The sequence below is a fragment of the Penicillium waksmanii genome (genome assembly GCF_028829765.1).
Source record: "Penicillium waksmanii strain IBT 27052 chromosome Unknown utg000004l:1.0-5674109.0:1.0-5678898.0, whole genome shotgun sequence".
Classification (NCBI taxonomy): Eukaryota; Fungi; Ascomycota; class Eurotiomycetes; order Eurotiales; family Aspergillaceae; genus Penicillium; species Penicillium waksmanii.
This window is the reverse complement of record NW_026643251.1, coordinates 3115011-3130074: the sequence shown is the minus strand read 5'-3', so window position 1 is coordinate 3130074 and position 15064 is coordinate 3115011. Positions and strand designations below refer to the sequence as shown.

General features: G+C 50.7%; 4 protein-coding genes across 4 annotated transcripts; 3 read left to right on the top strand and 1 right to left on the bottom strand.

Annotated features, from left to right (window-relative positions):
- Nucleotides 1-1444: 1444 nt before the first annotated feature.
- On the top strand, nucleotides 1445-5691 carry N7481_003971 (WD repeat protein; the record flags this gene model as incomplete). The annotated part of the gene is made up of 4 exons (XM_057263190.1): nucleotides 1445-1527; nucleotides 1843-2563; nucleotides 2631-4124; nucleotides 4174-5691. 4 exons carry the CDS (start codon nucleotides 1445-1447, stop codon nucleotides 5689-5691), a joined length of 3816 nt encoding a protein of 1271 aa, XP_057124851.1.
- A 337-nt stretch (nucleotides 5692-6028) lies between these two features.
- On the bottom strand, nucleotides 6029-7667 carry N7481_003970 (uncharacterized protein; the record flags this gene model as incomplete). The annotated part of the gene is made up of 2 exons (XM_057263189.1): nucleotides 6029-6700; nucleotides 6750-7667. 2 exons carry the CDS (start codon nucleotides 7665-7667, stop codon nucleotides 6029-6031), a joined length of 1590 nt encoding a protein of 529 aa, XP_057124850.1.
- A 239-nt stretch (nucleotides 7668-7906) lies between these two features.
- Nucleotides 7907-9816, top strand: N7481_003969 (splicing factor cactin; the record flags this gene model as incomplete). The annotated part of the gene is made up of 5 exons (XM_057263188.1): nucleotides 7907-8410; nucleotides 8473-8949; nucleotides 9009-9638; nucleotides 9705-9737; nucleotides 9799-9816. The coding sequence occupies 5 exons, from the start codon at nucleotides 7907-7909 to the stop codon at nucleotides 9814-9816; spliced, it is 1662 nt and encodes a 553-aa protein (XP_057124849.1).
- A 1889-nt stretch (nucleotides 9817-11705) lies between these two features.
- N7481_003968 (uncharacterized protein) lies at nucleotides 11706-12713 on the top strand (the record flags this gene model as incomplete). The annotated part of the gene is made up of 2 exons (XM_057263187.1): nucleotides 11706-11999; nucleotides 12108-12713. The coding sequence occupies 2 exons, from the start codon at nucleotides 11706-11708 to the stop codon at nucleotides 12711-12713; spliced, it is 900 nt and encodes a 299-aa protein (XP_057124848.1).
- Between the last annotated feature and the right edge of the window lie 2351 nt (nucleotides 12714-15064).

Genomic DNA, 15064 nt, shown 5'->3' with positions numbered 1-15064 from the left:
GTGTCTTTTTATAATCGGATCCGAGCATGCATTTCCCTAACTCCGAGATGTTTGCCAAATGTCCAAGGTTCGAAGCCGCGTCGGAAATCAAATGCGATGCCGCAAGAGAGCAAGGTTGAGAAATTGTGCCCGATGGACCAGGTTGGAATTTCCCAGGATAGTACTATTCCTAGTACTTCTGTAGGAAGAGATGAAGTTGGGTAGAGGTGATTGTACTGCAGGTAGTAAGTCCTGGAGGTATGTTAAAAAGTACTACTAGTACCGTGACCGGAGACCATTAGATTCAAGTTCCAGGGCCAACTCGGACCTAGGTACTATACGAACTACTACCAGTAGTAGTAGTAGTAGTAGTAGTAGTAGTAGTAGTAGTAGTAGTAGTAGTGGTAGTAGTTCGGGATCAACCACTAGCACTGGACATGAGGATACCGAGGTATAGATGGAACTGAAAGAGCAGAGCGGAAGACAGAAAAGGAAAAGAGGAAATCTCATGGGCCACAACCCCCCCCATGTGATATGTTATATATCATGATATCAACGAAGAATATTTACTACTATATGTGCTACTAATAGTAGTCGTACTCGGTCTGCATACGTCAAGACTTCAAGTTCCAAGGTTCTGGATGAGCATCAACCTAAAGAAAGTAACACTAGTAGCACCGTGACCTAAATCATATTATTATTATTATAAATAGTATTTATGTATCCTAAGGTTGTGGTAGACCATGGAATGAACCCCCCCCTCCTCCAACCAAAAATAATCGGAATAAATATCTGGTTCTACACATGCCTATTACATACTTCTCACTGGTACTTTCTTTGCGATCAGATGCACCATCGACCTCGATCTAGATCCAAGTGATGTGCAACGCCCTAACCTACCCTTGGACCTGTCCGATGAGATTCGTTGGATTGTAACTGCGCCCCCTCTCCCCCCCCCCTAGTCAACTAGTCAACTTTGATTTTCAAGTTGCCATCAGGGGCGATGACCAGAGGATACTCCAGGGCTGTCCCATCATTGGACTCCCGCAAATCCGAAAACTGAGACATGAGCTGATCAAACCGGTCCATGGGAATCTATCGTGGGTCCGCCGTCCGTGTCCTCATCCGCGTCTATGCCTGCTTGACATGACATGATTGTGGAGGGTACCTTTGATACTTACTCTCCAATTCCACCCTTTCATGCCTCACATCTCAGACCCGAACTGGCCGGGCCGTCCTGCAGTGAAAAGTGTCCAACAAATTCCAATCTGATCTCTTGTGTGTTGGCGTCTAGACCGCTCCTGGCCATGCCCAACGGGCGCCCAAGGGAGAAGCTGGTGAATCTACACAAAGCATCCTTCACCGCTTGCGCAACTCCGTTCGGCGCATTCACCTTTCCCCCCCCCCCCCTCCACTCCGTTCAGGACAACTGGTCGTGTGCCCCCCCATGGCCACCTGAGGAGCAATGTCAGACCTCTCAGGGGCACGTTCGCCCGCCCCTCCTCCCCCGCCGCCGCCGACCCAGAAGTACTCACGCGCTGCGAACGCGTTAGCCCGCTTCGCCCAACCCTTCTTTTCGGGATCGAGACCCCCCCAGTCCTCAGAATAGCCGGGTCGATGGCCCTAGACCGATCAGGTCCAAATCTCTGTACGTGCTGCATGTCATTCCACACCGCTCGTGCTTTCAATCGCACAATCAATCAGCTTCCTTCGATTTGATATTCACCTTCTGGTCCACGATCCCTCCTCCGGCCCCCCATATCTCTCCTCTTCTCCTCATTCCCCGCTTCTGCCAGATCGGATCACATCAACTTTCCTGCTACATCACATTGAGATCGACCAATGACATTCTAACGTCACCAGACCAGGAGAACCTCAGACAGTCACTCACCGAACCGGCATTGCGATCGCCGCACTTGATATCTCGCCGCAGCGGACACATGCGGTGATCGGAGGCAAGGATATTCTCAAAACCATCCGCGTCTCGCCTGATCATTCATCGGAGGAATTTAATATTCGCAACACTGTCATCAGCTATGCATCCACCCACCATGATGCGGGCGTGTCGATGCCGCATAAGGACCAGTTGAATGTGAAGGACGTCAAGTGGTCACATGGTAATTACGACCGAACAATCGCTACGGCTGTCGCCAATGGCCGGGTCGTCATTTACGACCTGCAGCGGCCCGGCCTCCAATTATGTCGTTTCCAGGGCCACAACCGCCAGGTTCACCGACTGGCCTTCAACCCTCACCTCGCATCTTGGCTGCTGTCCGGCAGCCAAGATGGTACAATTCGGATGTGGGATTTACGATCCGCCTCTGCGAATCGGGGGCCTTCCACGTGCGGCAGCAAGCATGTTTATCAGGGTAATAGCGATGCCATCCGGGACGTCCGGTGGTCTCCCACCGACGGCGTCGTGTTTGCGACCGCCTCGGACAGCGGCGCCATTCAGATGTGGGATTCGCGCAAGACCAACGCCCCGCTCATGAGGATTGCGGCTCACGATCGTCCGTGTTTCGCTGTTGATTGGCATCCTGATGGCAAGCATATCGTCAGTGGTGGTACAGACCGCCAAGTCAAGGTCTGGGATTTCTCCTCCTCCGCCGAGCGCCGACAGAAACCTGCGTTTCAGTTCCGGACCCCCCCAGGCCGTTACCAACGTCCGCTGGCGGCCACCTTCATGGGTGGGTGACTCGCCCGCCTCGGGAGAGTGGCAGTCCTCCCAGATTGTCACGGCCTATGACAAAGAGGACCCGCGCATCCACCTATGGGATCTCCGCCGCCCACATATGCCATTCCGGGAGTTTGACCGATATGATGCACCGGCCACGGACCTGCTCTGGCATTCCAAGGACTTGCTATGGACCGTCGGAGAGGCCGGGGCATTCACACAAACAGATGTTCGGTATTCTCCAACGGTCATCAAGCGTCGCCCCATGTGCTCGGTCGCTTGGAGTCCCAATGGTGAGTTTGTGGCCTTTGGCCAGAGACGACTGAGGCGGCAACCTCCCAACGTCAACGCCACTCAATCTCTTCCCTTCGATGATGACGACCAGTTTAGCACTGGTGATAAATCATTGAGCCAAAGCCCAGCAGACGATTTCCTTGACGAAGCTGTCCTTGCATCGTCCTATCGGCCGCGGCAAGTCAAACCTCCCACGACGATCTCCGGATCGAAATCGCTCGGCAACACCCCACCCGGAACCGTGGACAACATCCCCGTTCTCGACCTCGAAGAAGCTTTAGCCAAGATCTCCACCCCCACCCCCAGTCAGATTGGGACTATCGGAAGCATTCCTGGTGCCACGAACAATGCATCCGTCTTCCGATTCTTGGCGCGGAACTACTCGCCGCTGATGGATGGAAACATTCATAACCAAACTCATGTAGACGTATTGAATTCTCTAATGGAGTCTCTCGACCATAATGCGGAGCGTGCGGATGACGTTTCTCTCCCGAAGCTCGCCCAGACCTGGCGGATTGTAAAATTCGCCGTCATCCAAGAGCTCCAACGCAGGTCGAGGGAGCAACCTGCAGGGAAAGGTACCACGAACAGCAGGCAATCCAAAGATGGACTCTTGTCAGAGAAGGCCCAATTGACAGTAGATGAAAACCGACAAGGGAAAGTCAAGAGTCGGTTGTTCAAGGGTGTTATGGAAACGGAGGGCCAGAGAGGACTCACTCCAGAAGCCGAAAGTACATCGAACATGACTACACCACTTGCGCAACCGTTACCCGATTCACCAATGGACTCTTGGACGGACAGTGATTCTCAAATTCCGTCCATCAGTGAAAATGCCATCGATCTCGATCCACTCCCACCGTCCGTTTTAAGCTCTCATAACGGCTGGGGCATGTCGGGCCCCGAAGTCCCCGCCCCTGCAGATCTCCGACAAGAACAATCCGTAACTTCTAGCGAAGGGATATATGCTTCGGGTCAACCTATTGACTACCTGCGGGAGCCAGGGCTGACAGACCCGGAGAGTGATCAAAGATCTGCACCCAGAGCTATCGCGGGGAGATCAGACTGGCGCCGTCGAGATACTCCGGGGTTGCTACGACAAGCATCGGAAGACGACTATGACCAGCAGATGGAAGACAAACGGGCCGCAATCCGCGACTTCAAGCAAACCCCAAAGAAAGTTTTGACGTTGGAATCGAACCGCCCCCCCCACCACAGACCGCTACCAGCGGCATGACTCCTCGGAGAGCTTTCCAATGTTCTCCGCTTCTACGGACAGTTCACAGCCCTCCAAATCTCTAGGAGGCTCGTTCTCCTCTAATGTGCAATTTTCTGACCGCCGAATATCGGATGGAGGCCAAGCTAGTGGTTCCTTTAACGGTAGACGGCTTTCTTCTCTCGTGAGACGAGAATCTACTCTAGAGCCTACCCAGGAGGAGCTTGAGGATAGTTTGGAACTTGAAGAATGTGTCCTGGAGGAGGATGGTGGCCATCTTGAGCGACCGTCTAGCCCTGCACCGCTAATGAAGGAGTCGACCCCCTTCAAACACCCGGAAAGCGATGATTACTTCAAATCTTCAAGAAATGGTCTTTCCACAGGCGCAGCGGCCTATCCTGCTGTTGCCGGGATTCGCGAAGATATTTCTCAAGTGAGACTTCCGCTTACGCTCGATGCATCGGACCCAAAGCCATGGAGCATCGAAGCTATTTTGAAGGAGGCAGTGCGCTATTATCATAGCAGCAGTAGCTCTGTGGACATCCAAACCGCTGCCCATTTGCTCCACAAGCTTCATATCATATTCGAAGACTGCGATGACATCCTTCCATATGAAGAGAGCGAGATGATCTTCAAAACCTACAATGATTTCCTGATCCGCCACTCACTGGACCTGGAGGCTGCAGAGCTTCGTCTGTCATGTGTGTCCAAGTATTCTGCTGTCTATGACTATGCCCAGGCGGACACTTTCATAAATGTCTTTTGCCACTCCTGCCGTCGACCTTACGAGAACCCCACACGCGACAACACACGATGCCATCGTTGCAACACCCCACAATCACCTTGCGCCATCTGTTCAAGCATCGACCCGCCTCCTGAATGGGTTGCAGCTGAATCCCAGCAACGCTCAACTCAAGGCCCAAGCATGACCACTTCTGAAACCGACGCCGATACTATTTCACGCCTCTCATCAGTATCTTCAGTCCCCACTGAGCCTGTTCCTGCCAACGAGCTCGATGCTCTCAATCATTTCGCCACGCCTAGGCCAAAAGGCTCGGCTCTTTGGTCATGGTGTCAAGGTTGTGGTCATGGCGGCCATGTCACCTGCATCACCACCTGGCTCAGCGATCTTTCTATGAGTGAGGGCGGCTGCGCCACACCCGGCTGCATGCATGACTGCGGGCCCGGGCCGCGTCGCGAATCCAACCGGCAGATCCTCCTTACCGAGTCAAAGCGTCGCGACTCCGTCAGCCGTTCTTCCGGCGTGGGTCTCGTGAAACGAGATCCTTGGTCGAAGGGTGAGAGCAAGGCCGTTGAGAAGGTTCGAGGCATGCTCGGGGCGGCAGGTATCGCTGCCGCGACAGGCCAAAACAGTGCTGTGTCCAATGCATCGGGAAACTCCGCTGCTACTAGCCAGAGCGCTCTTTCTTCTGGTGCTGTTTCGCCCAAAAAGGTGAGGCTTGTCACGCCTGACGAACATGGAAGACGAAGAGGGCCTTCAAGTCGAACCAATGCTGCACCGCAAGAGTAGTAGCACAGAGCTTTGCCTGGATAATCTGTTCCTCGGCAATCTCGCTTTCGAAGTCTGCAACTTATCTGGTTATATGTTGCATGATTTGTATTTTATCAACTTCCCCCACCGCATTGCTTCAAAGAAGCCCGGAGTATGGGAGTTCGGTTTTCGTTCCCCTTTTTTTGTTCTTTACAGCGAGTCTTTTCTTGTCCAGTTTCGTTTATGAAACTTATTTTTGATTCCCCCTGTCGGAAGACAATTTATTTCTTTCAATCCAATCAGTCTACAAGGAATCCAATACTTCCAATATGATGTTTTCATTTACTTCCGCACGTCTCGTATTAATCCAAATAGATCAAAACCTCCGCTTCTTCTTCGCTGGTGCTTTACTCTGAGCTTCCATTTGTCGTTTCAGTTCCTCCCGTCGCCGACGCGCCTTCTCCTCCTCCGTCTCCGGGACTTCGGGAGGTGCTTTAACAGGTGGGTCGGCAGATTTCTCTTTCTTTGAAGGACCCTTAACTGTTCGTTCTGGGGACACATACTCGCGCTTAGGTGGTTTGGTCGGCGATTGATGAGCTGGCGGCAGAGTGGGAGGCTCGGGCGGCGGTGTTTCCTGACGCTTTGCTTTACTTTTGCCGCCTATAACGCCCAGTCTTGAGGGCTTCTTCACCTTAGCTGGCGAGGGCAGAGCCGCGGTCTCGTGAGCGGGTTCGCTATCTTTGACCGGGCTCGCGGGTGCTGGAGTTGGGGCTTGTGGTGGAGAGGGTGGCCGTGGCTCCACTTGTTGCCTTTTCTTGCCCCCGATGACACCTAGCTTACCGATAGCCTTTTTGGGTGGCTTTGCAGTAGGTTTTGGTTCCGGAGAGCTGCTTGGTGCTTTGGTTGTTTGCGGAGCGGGGGCTGAATCGAGTTCTTTCTCGACTTGTCTTTTGATAGGACTGAGTTCCTTTGAGCTTGGGTTTGGCTGTGGTGAAGAGCCTTTGGTATTTATGGCTGGGGACTTTCCTCGAGGAGGTTCTTCATATCGCTAGATTATGTGAGCATATAAATAAATTTAGAATGAAATGTCCACAAACCTCAAATTCAGAGTCGGTGGTTCCCGCTGTATCTTCCCCGTCATCTAAAACCAGCTCCGTGTGTTTAGTCGGCTCTTCTGTTAAGTTCCTGGAGGCTTTTTCTTTGGGGGCTAGATCAGCTTCCTCTTGGGAGGTAGTATTTGAAAGTGTGCCAAGCTCATCCCACCAGTGATCTCGCACTGGGTTGAAGCTCATGAGACTCTTCTTCGAATTCGAACCAAAAATTTCATGCACTAGATTTGAAGCCAAACTGAAGGTACTGGAAGAACCGCCTAGCTGGGCGAGCCAGGCTTTCTCGTCAAACGGCGCAACACCTTTGACCAGCTTCGCAAGCTCAGACCGCATGTCACCTTTTCGAGTGGAGCGTATTCCCGAAGCACTGGGAAATATAGTGCTCATATCCACGCCAAGAGCTTCTATCCGGTCAAATAGTTTGTCCAAAACCCAGTCTTTTTGTTGAAGTTGATCCGAAAGCGCTTGCTGGCGGGATTCCCAAACCGCCTCATCTTTCAACAGTGGGAGAAGGATGCGACTTGTCAAAGATGCCGTAGGCTCCTTCGATAATTGAAATGTCCATTTCAACGGCCTCAGCGGAGCAGGGAGTTTGGCACTGATATTGATGTCGATTGAATTGGCTTTGGATCCACTGTTTAGTGCTGACTTGCCGCCAGCACCACTGAGTGCCTCGCCGATCTTTGTGAGTAGAAGTTCCAGCTGATCATCTCCTTCACTGGGGTCAATAGTGGTGAGTCCCCGTTCGGCGCGTTTGAAGATATCCTGGCGACCAAGTTGCTCTGACCAAATAGAAGTGAGGTCGGTGAGGTAGAGCTCATAGCCTTCGCGAGTCCAGGTGTACTGGAAAAGTAGCGACGGTAGTGATTCCGTCTGTAAAGATAACCTGTGCCACGTTGAAGACATCTCTGATAACCATCTGTGGTAGATGGAGAAGGTCGTGCCCCGGACCTGTCATATACGAAGGTTGAGCTCTGGCCGGGGGTTGCCTGGAGCTGCCTTAATTTCGCCGCACCCGCCGATCACCCGCATCACTTTTCTCAACTTTGCTTTGCGACCAGCGCAGCATCACCACCACGACCCCCTACACTCCCTGCTACCACCGCGAACGCCCAACCGAGACCATATCCACACATCCGCGCAGAATGTCCGCGCGACTACCCGACCGGGGCGCGAAGCGCAGCCGATCGCGATCCCCATCATCCTGGCGTCAACCCCAGAAGCATCCCCGCGGACCTGACGACCGGCAAGACTCAAACCGAGGATGGGATCAAGGCCGATCGCGCCAGTCCAACCAGCCCCGAGACATGCGCGATCAATTGCGGCTCAACCAGATCCAAGAAGACGAGCAGGCGCGGGAATGGGTGGCGCAGGAGGATATCTTTGTGTTGAAGCAAGCCAAGAAGAAGGCCGAGATCCGAGTGAAGGAAGGGCGCGCGAAGCCCATCGACTGGCTCACAGTTACACTCCGAGTGATCGATCCTACGCGTGATCCTATGGACGACGAGATTGCCGACTCGGAGATTGATGTTGTGGATCCAGATGGGGTGTTTGAAGGATTGTCAGAAGCCGAGCTTCAGGATCTGGAGCATGAAATCGAGACATTCCTTAAATTGGAATCAAATGCGCAGAATCGCGATTTCTGGCAGGTAAGGAAGACTTCATCCCCCCCGCTCAATTTATACACTCGTGCTAACATTCCCTTACACAGACTATGAAAGTTATCTGTCGAGATCGCCAAAAGACCTCAGCACCTGAAGGGCGGGCCCTCAGCTCCGTGGCGGCTGACATCAATCGGCTTCTGAGCCCAAAGACATACGAGCAGCTCCAAAATCTGGAGGTCCAAGTAAGGAGAAAATTAAACTCAAATGAGCCCATCGATACGGACTATTGGGAAGAGTTGCTACGCAGCTTAACAGTCTGGAAAGCCCGGGCCAGACTGAGGAATGTCTATCAAGCTGTGATCGATGAACGCGTTCGTGATTTACGAAAGCAGCAGCGAGAAGAGGCGGAGTCTGTTCGGGAAAAGCTAGCTCCCCTTGCACCGGCTGTCGTTCAGGGCGAGGGTTACCAAGACTCCGCCCAATCGACCGGGTTCGAAGGCTTAGATCCGGATCCATTACTACACGTGCGCGCGGAAGATAAAGGATTGGATATTATGGACGAATCTAGCCTTCTTCGCCAAGTGGTAAGTGCTCAAAATATGCTCTCCAAAGCCTCTGTACTAAACCACTTTTCCCCCTATAGGCCAAAGAACGCCAAAAGATTCTGCGCATGGGATTTGTTCCTTTGCGACAGCGACAAGCTGACAGGCCTGCAACAGCCTTTGCCAACCCTGCGTCTAGCGTGACCCTTGCTCCTGCTACTGGAAGTAGATTCTCATCTCTTCCCAACGATGATTTCTCGCAAGCGACTAAGGCTTTGTATGAAAAGGAATTAGCCAAGGGTGTCAGCGAGAACGAAGAGATTTTCACTGGAGAAGAGTCTGTTCGAACTGGTACGCAGCCCCAATGGGCTGGCAAGCACAGGCCCCGCAAACCCCGATACTTTAACCGAGTACAAATGGGTTATGAGTGGAATAAATACAACCAGACACATTACGATCATGATAATCCGCCCCCAAAGGTCGTGCAAGGGTATAAATTCAACATCTTCTATCCTGATCTTATTGACAAGGTCAAAGCTCCAACATATCGCATTGAGCGAGAGAATGGTCGCAAGCGTGGAGAGTCCTCTGCAGAAGCAGGAGAGGAAGATACCTGCCTTATTCGGTTTATGGCAGGGGCCCCATATGAAGATATTGCCTTCCGAATTGTTGATAAGGAATGGGATTATAGCGCGAAGCGCGAACGGGGATTCAAGAGCACATTTGACAAGGTAAGAAAAATCGTGCTCCTCTGACCGCTCTTTCAACAGGAAACACTAACGTCTTTTGTGTGACAGGGTATTCTCCAGCTTCATTTCCAGTTCAAAAGGGTAAGCGACTTCAATGACCCCCCAAGACACGACAGGAACAATACTGATAATTTTGTCTCAGATCTATTACCGGAAGTAACACACGTCACTCCCACATGGGCGTTTTATCGGGATGGAGGTGGAGGTGGAGATGTGTGGTGTGTAGAGTACATGCAGTAGGGCAGAAGCGGTTGTGTCTTCCGGAGAGCGGAGACCCTTTTGAATCAAAACACCCCCAATTGATTAGGCTGGAAATAGTTTCCCCTCCGTTTCTTCTTGCTCCCGCATTCAATAAGCCCAAACTCTGAGCACCTTCCACGTGTGGAGTCTACATCTGATGCTTAATCTAACCACCAAATAAGCTTCTTCCCCCTTCAACTTTCTTTGTTTATGACCATCTTTCAGTTTGAGCCCCATTTAGATCACATACCACCTGGGAGGCGAACCAGCATCCTGCATGGGAGGAACCTAGTGGCTACCTCCACGAGAAGTCACGGTACTTGGGCCTTCTTGTTAGCCTGCAGAAATTCTTTCTACTTCCGGAACCGTGGAGACGTTGAAGTCTCTAGTGTCGTGGTGACACCATGCCGGCCTGCAGTAAGTTCAGCAATTCAAGACTTCCGGCTGGCTGGAAGCGGTCAACCAGAAAGAAACGCCCGGCACTGCCAGACAGGGTATAAATCTGGAGGGTAGAGTTTTCCAGAAAGCTCACACGCTCGCTTTCAGGCCAATGCATGATGGCTGGTGAGAGTCTGCAGGTGTCCGCTACCAAAAAATCATCCCCTTATGACCATTTTCTCTACACAACTCTTTGTAGCACCAGATCGAGCCGCCTTGGGTCACCTGTGAGATAATTGGTTAACACCTGTGCTATGAAGTGTTGTTGCACCAGTTAGAGACTTGGGCACTTTTGACAGGATGAGAATCCCCATAACCTGAAGCTGTTATGGCTGTGGGTGCCGTCCCACTCCCACACCCACGCCGTTCGCCTCTTGTCGCCTTCTCTACCTAATAGTACGGCCCTGACCCACATATTCCATGTTTGCTTAGGTCAAGGCTATTTGCAGCTGCTGAAGCATGTGCTAAATGAGCTGGTAGGAAAAAAAAATCATAATTTTATTAATTTATTATTATTAATTTATTTTATATTTTCACAGACCAAGAAGAGAAAGAAGACGAAGAAGAAAAAAATTGTACAGCTCAAATTCTGTCTGGAGTCTTGAATGGCGACGCCGAGCCATGACGGTCACCCTAGCTACTTTTATGTTGGCCTTGCCTTTATCTCCCACCGGAGATTTTCTTCTTCTACATCTTGTTCCTCTTTTGAACTAGATACATGTCTGAGATTCTCCTCACGCTCGATCCAAAGTCCTCCACGCAAGCCGGATATTTTGAGAGAAATTCATCCAGGATGGAAAATTATTTACCATACTCCAATGAGCTGGGTCAGATGGGAACTGACCAGCAGGAGCACGAGCAATGCCAACCTTCGGTACAAACGAGGTCTCAATCTTCCGATACTAGGGCCCTTATCCAAATGAATTACCCCCAGTCTCACCCCTGGCCCCAGGGCGAGAATGAGAGCTGGGCGGTTTGCTCACAACCGCCAGGATCTGTGATGCCTTATTCGTTCTCTTATTATAGCCCTCGGTGGGATGGCTCGGTGTTCGGTACTGAGGAAACGACTGCATCGCAAGTGTCTCGCCTTTTAGTGGCAGATCAGCCATACCACACCTCCTCCATCAGCTTAGTTTCTCCAAAGGTGAGTACTAATTGCTACCTTTTTACTTCGACTACATAGGTCATAGACTCATCCATTACACACAGAGAAGCTTTGATCAGGAAATCTTCACAGGCTGGAACAACAAATCTGTCTTTAGTCCATCTCCATTCTGCGTTCAGGAGAACTTCTATCCTAGACATTTAGATGTTTCTGAGAACATAGCCCAACCAGTGAAATTTTGTCCAACACCATCACGATCTGTTTCAATGTCTCCTCATCGGTCACCATCACAATCTGTCGATGGTATCAGCCCCGCCACCAACAATGTCGTTGGTGATGATAGCTCGCCGAGAACTAGCTTCGGAGAAAACAGCGAAGAAGATCCCATTACTGAACCGCCTTATTCCGCCCTGATCTATGACGCCTTAAAAGATGCTCCCCAAAGGAAGTTGACCCTCAAAGACGTCTATGGATGGTTTCAACGCAATACCAACAAGGACAGGGATCCAAATTCGAAAGGTTGGCAGAACAGCATCCGCCACAATCTGTCTATGAATGCAGTATGTTTCGCCTGCTTCTTGACTCCTTCCCCTTGAGGGATTCCCTCAAGGAGATCAATATCCAATTTTAGAATGAGAGGGAAATCAATACTAATGTGGCTTTTTTAGGGGTTCGAGGCCATCAAGGGTGAAGACAAAGACAATAAACCAGTCAATTACTGGCGTCTTACAGATGAAGCGTATCAAGATGGCATTCAATCGACGACCCGATATCGCAAGGCCAACCATCGCAAGGGGAACAGTTCAGACCACACAGCCCGCGAGCGTCGCCGCTCTGGGTCCAAAGGTGGAAAGGCAGCGAAAAATGCGGCTAGGATGCGCAATAGTCCGCATTACGAGCAGTTTAGGGACCAGAAGTACGAGCATTCGACGCTACATACACCCCGCTCGCTGGGTCAGCCTCATCGGCAACAGCTACGCCCCCCAATTCGCGCTCCGCAAATCAATGCTAGCATTTCGCCCTACCAGATGACTCTAGGGCCGACCCCGTCCGGACTTCCTAGCACGAACTCATCTCAAAACCACGCTCCCGATGATGTGATCAGCTGCACAACCCCTCCTCCCGGAAACTATCCTGTATTTTATGGCACTGGAGGATTGGAATCTTTAGTCTTGGGCATGGGCCAAGTGGGCTATCATGGACCGGTCTACACCCACCATGGACTTCGTATTAGCCCCGATACTACAAGTGATCTCCAATTTGTGCGAGGATAAGAAGGAGGCGGGCGCATCGAAAGGGGAGGGGGCGAGGGCAAAAGGAGAGATGCACGGTAAGCCGTGCATGACATTTCATTATTTGTGGTGTTTTTCCTTCCATGTCTTTTCCATCTAAATTGTCCATTTGTCTACGAGTTATGGATTTCTCTGGTTGGGGTCTATCTGGTCATTGAATAGAGAGGCACGGTGCATCGCATTTCTTTTTTTCAATCTGAGCTGGCTGCTTTCTGGTGTCAAAAAAGGGTGGTCATCATCTTGCGAGCCATTCACTTTCGGTGTTCGGAGGTTTGCTTTTTTTTTATTCTGTGACTTGGGGTTCTGAATTCAACTTCGCTTGCATTAGTGGTTGTTATCAATTTTGCTATTTCCGTGCTTGGGCTAGTCAAGTGTATTGACTATCATATCAAAAGTACTACATATTATCCATGCAGCGCAGATCTGCCTTCCCGTAATTGATTTACCCGCTAAGCTTAGATCTATGTATTGTTCATTCCCCACGTTGCCCACGGCTGTAATTTCCATATTCCTTAGTCCCCACGATTGGGCAGCACCGTTCACCTCTTCGACATCTCCCATCGGATATGTACATGTACTTGCAGATCACCCGTTCTATTGGGTCGGGAATATTGCCGATTCAAACCCCGAATTAGAAAAGAGTGCCGGCTTCTCTTTCGCGTGATCGGATCGACAGTGACAGGGGATCCTGGTGCTACTCGAAGCGACAATTGCTGCCTGTTTTGGATACGATATGCCCCTGGGTGAGTCGCCATCAATCAACGCTTGATCTGTACTGCGTACAGGGAATAAGCTGAAGGGTTGGTTTGTTTAGACGTGCATGGGACTGCAGTAGCAGCTCGGCCGAAACCGTGTTAGTCTCGCTTGAGCTCCCCCCCCACTCCCATCCAGCCCGTCTTCACTTTCTTCTCAATTTTGGTATGTGGATCTTAAATATGTTCTGATGTTCTTCGGTTCCCACTTTCAGTCTGTGCTACCTGCGCGGAATCGTGGAGATGGCGTTTTTTGTACTCCGTACTCCATTATAAAATTACAGTTGACTGCTGTAGTGCCGTTCACAAAACACCTGGACATGGCGATTCGCACTCAGGTAGCGCGGACCGTGCCATCCAAGGCCCCTTGAGGAACCTATCGTGGTGGAAGATAAGGTCATTTGCAGCCTAGGGTCCCATTCATTAATTTACCCTAAACCGCTCAATACCCTACCACACATGTACAACCAAGTTGCCATATTTAAGACGAGGTATGATATCGAACTCGCAGCTTTCTGTTATTGATTGACCTCATGAAGCAGACTTCCCACATCGAGGGATCTTCTGTCTCAATGTCCTCGGCTAATGTCCATCTTGCCAAGGGTTATGACTGGTTTGAACGGGATCATACTCTAGTATCCTAGGGGCTGGAGAAAATCCCGAGTGGGACCTTTGGTACTTCTCTTCCCTAGTAGAGCCTGGATGATACAGCTAGTAACTGTATTAGCCTGTTCTCTAGATCTCTTGTGTGAATCTGTGTCGTACATAACAGGCCCCGGGGCAGTTAAACCGATGTGATGCGGGGCCCCACTCAGATCACTGGCCGAGGTTTTGACAGATCGCAAGTCCATCACCATACATACCCTATTGTTGGGGGACTGCCCAGGTTCTGCACCTAGAATGATCGGCTGGTCAGTTAGACTGCCGTCCCATGATCGTTTTTCTCCCCGCTCGAATTGGCCAAAGAAACCTTGGAATTCTTTCTAATTTATTTTTCTATTATGTTCGCCGTTGTTGACTTTTTCGTTAATATTTCTTTCCTCACTTACTATATACCTATCTTTTGGAATTGAAATTTTCTCCATGTTCTTGTGTGCTTTTCCATCAGTGTTTTAGCTCGGGAGCCGGCCGATGCAGCCTAGCGAGGGTTCATCGGCTGCCACGTACTCGCTATTATGTATGTACATATGTAGGTATGCATATATATGCAGAGAGCAATTTCCAGTCTGTACTTGCAGCTAGACTAATGAATGTCCTACGGTTCCCGTGTCCAAGGATCCCTAGGTCCTCGATATGACGTGTTGGCAATAAGGGGGAAATTAGGGGCCGAAAGGACAATGGCTAGAAGGATTTTGTTTCCGGTTTGTTGTGCATACATACATGGACAATGCACTTTCTTCCTTCGAGCCAGTGATCTGGTAAAATTTGGCTTCAAATAAGAAGGTCCGAGGCAAACTCTCCTGTCAAGGTTGCATTATGCATCACGATTGTTGGAACGTGGGCTTGGGAACCCCCTTCAATACACGTACTTGAAGTTATTTGGTCTATGGGGGTTTCTGTTATTCTCTGCTTCTTTTTTTT